Here is a 7,343-nt window from a genome sequence, read left to right on the forward strand (position 1 = left end):
GGCCTCACAGGGCACCTTCCCTGAGAGGGGTGAATGTGTTGCATTTGGCTTCGTGTAAGAGCCAGCCTGTCTGGTCTTCCAGGTCTCCTCATCACGTGCCACACTGTCAAGATCCAGCTGCCGGAGGGGTTTCGGAAAGAGATGGTGCGCTATCTGCGCTCTGTGCAGCTCCCAGATGGAGGCTGGGGCTTGTGAGTAGCAAAGATGCTTCTTTTAGTGATGGCACCTCCAAGGTCCAGCACTTGGAGCTGCTGTCAAATCTGCCCAGGCTTAGAATCATAGAATCATAGAATCATTAAGGTTGGAAAAGACCTCTAAGATCATCGAGTCGAACCGTCAACCCAACACCACCATGCCCACTAAACCATGTCCCTAAGCGCCTCATCTACATGTCTTTTAAATACTTCCAGGCATGGTGTCTCAACCACTTCCCTGGGCAGCTTGTTCCAATGTTTACCCACTCTTTCAGTAAAGAAATTTTTCCTCATGTCCAATCTAAACTTCCGCTGGCACAACTTGAGGCCGTTTCCTCTCGTCCAGCTTGGGGAGTGGGACTTGGCAAGTGTGATACCTCTGAGTGGTTGGACTTGCTTGTGTAGCACTCCAGGTACACCTTTTGCCACAGAGATGGCTGGAGCATCAAGTCTGGCTGCACCTTTTCTGTGGCGCTATATCCCAAAGCATCATGTGTGACAGGGTAGTGCAGAGCAGTGTTTCTCCCTGGGTTAGTTGGGTCTCCCCTTTTCCACAGTCACCCCTGGCATCCCACTTCACCCTGACAAAGACAGCTCTGTGCAGTGGGTTGTGTCTGGCTAATGTTAATAGCTGGCTAATGGCTATGCTGTCTCTGTGTATGCGTGTGACAGGCATGTGGAAGACAAATCGACAGTGTTTGGCACAGCACTCAACTACATAGCCCTGAGGATCCTGGGGCTTGGACCAGACGACCCTGACATTGTGCGGGCCCGTGTCAACCTGCACAGCAAAGGTCAGCTCCACTGTGCCCAGCACAGCAGCCGTGGGGCTGGTATGCTGGTGAGAGAGGTCTGGCCAGACCCGAGGGCTGCGTGGAACGTGGGGGGCTGCCAGGTAGTGGAGAAACTGTTGCTCTTGCTTGCCCTTGATGGCACCCACATTTTCAGTTAATGATGGGAAAGTGTGTTACGTTTTTGTACCATTGCCTGCTTGCCCTTTTTTGGGACATGTGTCTCAGCCTGAGTGGCATGCTCCCAAACATGGGAGAAGTGGACCCTGTGATGGGGAAGAAAGCAGGGAGCTGGCATGATTGCGTTAACCCTGAAAGCTGATATCACTCTTTGCAGGAGGTGCTGTGGGAATCCCTTCCTGGGGGAAGTTTTGGCTGGCTGTCTTGAACGTTTACAGCTGGGAGGGAATGAACACGCTTCTCCCAGAGATGTGGTATGTGCCATTCTTGATGTGGAGGTAGGATGTATTGTCAGTCCTGCCACCAGTCTCAGCCCAGAGCTCTCCCACGCACTGGTGTTTGCTGGGATAACTCCAGCTATGGCCTGGAACTGGGGGTGCTCAGGCTGCTTGTCAGCTGGGAGACCAGCAGCAAGGCCAGCCAGTGGGTGGATAGCACCGAACACTGCACCGAAGGGAGATGCCAGAGCTCAGCCCTGTTAGCTTTATCCACAGGGTCCCTGATACATCCATGTGCTCCCTGCGTGCCACCAGTATCTTCTGGTCTTGTGGCCAGCCAGAAGTGGGCCTTAGCAGGACAGGACAGCTACATGTAAGACTGCCAGCTCGTACCCTCTCTGATTACTCAGGGGGCCACTGGGTGTCAGAGAGGGAAAGTGTATGACATTTTCCCTGGGGGAAACCAGGGGCTGCACAGCACCAAGGGCTGCTGGTACTTTGTCATCAAATGCACTTAACCATCAGTCTGGGCTTCTGCCTTCAAAGTCACTTGGGGAAGAAAGGAGCCCCTGAACTGACTTCTCCCCTCCCTCCTCTCGGAGCTCGGTATCCTGCCTGCCCTGTGTCAGCTGGGCCAGGAGCACTGTCTGCTGGCCCTGTTGGGAAGGATCTGAGCAGGGCCAGGCTGTGTGGATATTGCCTTCTTTTCTCCTGCAGCTGTACCAGCAGCAGCAGGCCTGGTACAGGGGATAGGGAAAGGCATGCCCTGCTGTGGGCATCCCCCTGTCAGCACATCATCTCTCCGTGCTGCCCTTGGCCCTCCTTGTTCCTCACAGTAGCACCTTCTCTGTTGCGAACAGGTTGCTTCCTACATGGTTCCCAGCCCACCCGTCCCGGCTCTGGTGTCACTGCCGCCAGGTTTACCTCCCCATGAGCTACTGTTACGCCAGGCGTCTGTCAGCAGAAGAGGACGAGCTCATACGGAGCTTGCGGCAGGTAAGGAGCTGACCCTGGTGGGGCTCCCCGACAAGGATACGTGGCTCCCTGACCACCTCCTGTGCCAGCCATGTCCTTGTAGGCCAGCCTCTGGCTTGCGAAGTGACAGCTCTCATACCTGCACAGTCTCTCTGTCCAGGCAGCGGAGCCAACTTCCAGCAGTAAGCTGCCTCTGGGTGCTTGCTCCCAGCTTGCCAGGCTGATGCCCTTTGTTGTCTTGTGCCAGGAGCTGTACGTGCAAGACTATGCCAGCATAGACTGGCCAGCCCAGAGGAACAACGTGGCTGCCTGTGATGTGTACACCCCACACAGCTGGCTGCTGGGGGTTGCCTATGGTGAGTGCGGTGTTGGTTGGGGCGGGAGGGCCCTTGCTGGTGGTGATGGAACTGAAGCTGCCTTGTACCATGGGGGCTCTTTAGGGTCTACTGCCAGCTCCTGGTGTATGCCCTGGAGCTGGGATGGAGACATGGATTGTGTGATCCTTGGGCTTCTCCCTCCCTGAGAGCAGCAGGGCCTTGTGCCCAGGTCCTCGGGCCACTCTGGGGCAGAGCAGTTCCCATGCTTTCCTTGACTAGTCATGTGAGCAGTGGTGCAGCCTGCCACAGCAAGTGAATCTGGCTGCATGGGGTGGGTTTTTCATTGCGTGTCCCTTTCTTCTCCTGTAGCCATCATGAATGTGTACGAAGCCCACCACAGCACCCACCTGCGGCAGCGAGCCATCACAGAGTTGTACGACCACATCAAAGCTGATGATAGATTCACCAAGTGCATCAGCATTGGGCCGGTAGGACACTTACTGTTGATCCTTTAAAAATCTTGCCCCTTGCTCTTTAGGGACCAGCTTGTGGCCCCCCAGCCCTTTGCAACAGTGGTGTGTAACCATAATCACCAGATCTTGCTCAGGCACAACTTCTGCTCCTAATGCTCAAGAGCTTAATGCTAACAGGGCACAGAAGGTGCAGAGGGGATGGGGACAGCTATGGCCCTGGTGAGGAGTACCTCTCCTTGTGGTCCAGGGAAGTGATCTGAGGGGAAGCTCTGGAGTAATCTCATGGCACCTGCCCCACTAACCAGCTATGCTGAGTGATGCCACAGAAGGCGAAGTCAGGATTAAGCCCAGGACCACCTCTAGGTGGCTTTATGCAGGGTGGGAGGGATATATGTCTCTGGGGCTGGAAAAAGCTGTATCCAGAGCAGTGACGGTGCTGCTCTCGGCAGATTTCCAAGACGATCAATATGCTGGTTCGCTGGTTCGTGGATGGGAAGAACTCCCCAGCTTTTCAGGAGCATGTTTCCAGGATCCCCGACTATCTCTGGTAAGGGCTGGGCGTGGCCCACTTGGCACAGTGTAGGGCTCTGATTCCTGTGGAGTGAGCACACCATGGCTCCCAACCCACTTCCTGGCACTCTCGCTGTGCCTGCATTGCAGCACTGTGCTCTCTCCTCCCACAGGCTGGGCCTCGACGGCATGAAGATGCAGGTGAAGTGCTGTAGGAGTTCAGCTGTGACTGAGAGGGACGCCGGGGTGCTGGGGCAGCCCACGGAATAATGGGATAGCTTGTTCACCCTGGGCCTGAGCTCCTGGCATCTTGCCTTTGGTGCCTGGTGGCCTTGTCTGTCTCACTGCCGCTTCCCCTGGGTGTGCCAGGAGTGAGTAGTGTCCATCCTGCTAGTTTGCCTCTCTGTGGCTGTGAGCTGAGGGGGCAGCTCTAGGCCTCCATCCCCTTCATCCTCATGGGTCCTGGGAGAAGGGAAGGAGAAAGACAGGCCTCTGATACTGCATGTGGACTGAGCTGTGCTTCTCTCATAGTTGTTGTGTCCCTCTGCTCCTTATCGCTAGCCACCTCTCCTGTCTTAGCTGTGCACAGAGCAGGCTGAAGCAGCTGTCTCATTTCCTATCCCCTTGCTGTCCCTGAGCTGCTGCATCTGTCCCCTCTGTGCCAGCACATCAGCCGTGATGCTCGGTGACATAAAACTGAGACGCAGGGTGGAGGGAGCTAGTGGAGGTAATGCAGGAGGGATATGTTGTCCCATAGAACCCACAGCTAGGTCAGGCTGCTGCCAGCACCTGCCCCTCACTATCTACTTTCTCTCTTCAGGGCACAAACGGATCCCAGCTCTGGGATACTACCTTTGCCATCCAAGCCTTCTTGGAGGTAATGCACCTCTCAGTGCTACATGCTGCCTTGGGAAAATGGTCCCTCCTGGCGCGTCCCTGAATACCAGCAGCTCCTACTGTGCATCCCCTCAGACCTCTGCTGTGCCAATTCTGGCATTGCATTGTATGATTGAGCCAGGCAAACACACGTCTTCTCAGAGCCCACCTCAGTCATGGTAGGCAGAGTGCCCAGCACAGCTGGTGCAGCCCAACTTTGCCAGCTGCTTTTGAACCAGGAGGCCACAGCGCCGGCTGAGTGGGTCAGGTTAGACTTCCCAGTTGCTGCAGTCTTGTGGTAAAACCCTGGCCCTTCCTCCTTGCTCTGCTTGGCACCAGAGCATTGCCATTTGGCAGGAACAACGTCCAGGTCTCCTGCTTTACTGCATTGGGGCACAGACAGCTACGGTAGGCATGCTTTTTGGAGGGTGGTGTGATTGCCCTGGTAAGCCCCTAACCTGATCATGCAAATATCTCTCTCAGCGATGCCGGCAACAGTTGTTGGTTCAGTTCTCACTGTAGAGGTTTGTAATGGAAACAGTAAGCAAAGTATGAGTGCAAACCTACAGAAAGGGCTATATGAAGGGACAGGCATTAATGGCACCTAAATCAGCAGGTCAGCAAGGTCCCAGCATATCCTCTTCTTCCTGAGGGAGCATGTTTGGTAGCCACAACTCCTTGCTGACTGCTGACTGTGCACCTCTGTTTCTAGGCAGAAGCCCAGAAGATGCCTGAATTCACGTCCTGCCTCCAAAATGCCTATGAGTTCCTCCGATTCACCCAGGTGAGCGGAGCCAATTGGTGGTGTTGCTCACATGCTGGCTATGCAGACTTGGCTGTTTGTCAGAGCCCTGTTGGATGTGTCTGTTGCCTTCTGAAGGGCTGGACTAGCAAAGTCCTAGGGACAGCCTCCTGTTTTCTGCTCACTGTTGCTGGGAGCCATCTTTGCAGCTTGGAGAAGACCTTGGCCAGGCCCAGGGATGTTTGGGTTGGCTGCCTGGCCTAAGAGAGGCTGGAAAAGTAAGAGCTTAGGCTACTTTGCCCTTCATTCTGTCTGGTGCCCACACATTTGAGGCACCCTTCTGGGAAACCCAGACTCCTTGACTAGTGACTGCATGAGCTCAGCTCCTGCTAGCCAGGCCAGTGGCTCAAGGTGGGGATCACTGTCACCAGCAGCTTGGTGCAAACGCAATGCTGCCAATGGGAGCATTGAAAGCAGATGGCTCCCTGGCAGGAAAGCACCCAAAGAGGCGACTTCAGCAACACTTGCTGAAACCAGGCCAAAATGTGATTTCTCTTCAGCACTCCCTGCTCCAGATCTGACCTCTTCCCCTGTCTGCCTCCCTCAGTAGAGGACAGGTGGTGCCCAGTCCCACACGGTCCTGCATCTGCGATGGTTTCAGCCTATGGTCTTGCAGCCAGGCATCTCCAGCCTGCCCTGACTTGTTTCTTGTCTTCTGCAGATCCCAGAGAACCCACCCGACTACCAGAAATATTATCGCCATATGAACAAGGTATGATGGCTGGAACTGGTCTCTGAAGGATGCACGAACAGGGCAGGGATTTGGGCAGAAGGGATGGGAATGAGGGGCAGTACCTCCCCCCCTTACAAGAACAGAACAGGTCAGGGGAAGGTGCTGAGCCCTCCCCACTCCTTTCCAGGGTGGCTTCCCCTTCAGCACCCGAGACTGTGGCTGGATTGTGGCAGACTGCACAGCAGAGGGACTGAAGTCAGTTATGCTGCTGCAGGAAAAGTGCCCCTTCATAGCCAAGCTTGTCCCCTCTGAGCGCCTCTTTGATGCTGTGAATGTGGTAAGTAAGTGTTGCAAAAATTAGGGCCAAGGGAAATGCGGGCAGCTAAACCGAGCTAAAATAAGAGAAGTCAAGGCCTGATGAGTTGTTAGATCTGGTATTACTAAGCTAGTAGAAGGCCTGTTGCCTGCTATGGCAACACCATATTTACTGTGACAGGGAGATACATATGTGACGTAATGTAATGTGATGGTCCAGATTGGGCCTGCCTGTCAATGTGGTTTGAGACCTGGGTTTGCCAACCCCATGGACTTGTGGGTCTGACTTTGTCCTCACACCTGGCTTGGGGCCAGACTGGGATGGTACTGCCTGTGAGCCAGTCCCAACCCCTCTCTCTGCTTGTCTGGACAGCTGCTGAGCATGAGGAACTTGGATGGAGGCTTTGCCACATATGAAACCAAGCGAGGAGGCCACTTACTGGCCACTTACTGGAGCTGCGGAACCCGTCAGAGGTGTTTGGTAAGGGGAGCTGTGTGGGGCTGGTCATCCTGTCCACTGTGAAGGGACACAGTGGACTAGCCTCGCTGTACCCAGTGGGTGCCTGGCTTTACCCCAGGTCCCTCTGTGGGATAAGAGTACCCTGGGTCCAAGGGAGAGGTTGGCAGCGTGTGGCTCGGAGGCTCCCCAGTGGAGGGGCTGTTGCACTGATACCCTTCACCTGCTGGCAGGCGACATCATGATTGACTACACCTACGTGGAGTGCACATCGGCTGTCATGCAGGCACTGAGACACTTCCATGACAGGTTCCCTGAGCACAGAGCCCCAGAGATCAGGTGAGGCACTGAGATGAGAGTCAGGTAGGGGAGAAGACAGGCTGCAATGTCCCATGCTGCCTTTCCTGGCCTCTGTGGCACAGCCCCTGCTGAGCCTTGTCAGGGGTCTTGCCTGGACCTCTGCATTGGCATGGAGCAGCCCCTGCGGTGGCCCTTGGTGTGCACACAGCTGGGATGCTGGTGACTTCTCCAAACCAGAGCCCCGCCCAAGAGGCTGGGGGCC

The 7,343-nt window shown here is 55.3% G+C and overlaps 1 protein-coding gene across 1 annotated transcript in view; it reads left to right on the forward strand.

The window, feature by feature from the left end:
• LSS (lanosterol synthase (2,3-oxidosqualene-lanosterol cyclase)) overlaps positions 1-7,343 on the forward strand; it is an 11,042-nt gene that overhangs the window by 948 nt on the left and 2,751 nt on the right. The window contains 15 exon segments of the mRNA XM_009331129.1: positions 60-191; positions 867-988; positions 1,323-1,419; positions 2,244-2,379; positions 2,606-2,714; positions 3,045-3,163; positions 3,598-3,695; positions 3,832-3,859; positions 4,479-4,535; positions 5,247-5,318; positions 5,998-6,048; positions 6,197-6,346; positions 6,698-6,754; positions 6,757-6,805; positions 7,015-7,120. Of these exon segments, the coding sequence (XP_009329404.1) occupies positions 60-191; positions 867-988; positions 1,323-1,419; positions 2,244-2,379; positions 2,606-2,714; positions 3,045-3,163; positions 3,598-3,695; positions 3,832-3,859; positions 4,479-4,535; positions 5,247-5,318; positions 5,998-6,048; positions 6,197-6,346; positions 6,698-6,754; positions 6,757-6,805; positions 7,015-7,120 (1,383 nt within the window).

Source organism: Pygoscelis adeliae, unplaced genomic scaffold (genome assembly GCF_000699105.1).
Source record: "Pygoscelis adeliae isolate BGI_AS28 unplaced genomic scaffold, ASM69910v1 Scaffold469, whole genome shotgun sequence".
NCBI lineage: Eukaryota > Metazoa > Chordata > Aves > Sphenisciformes > Spheniscidae > Pygoscelis > Pygoscelis adeliae.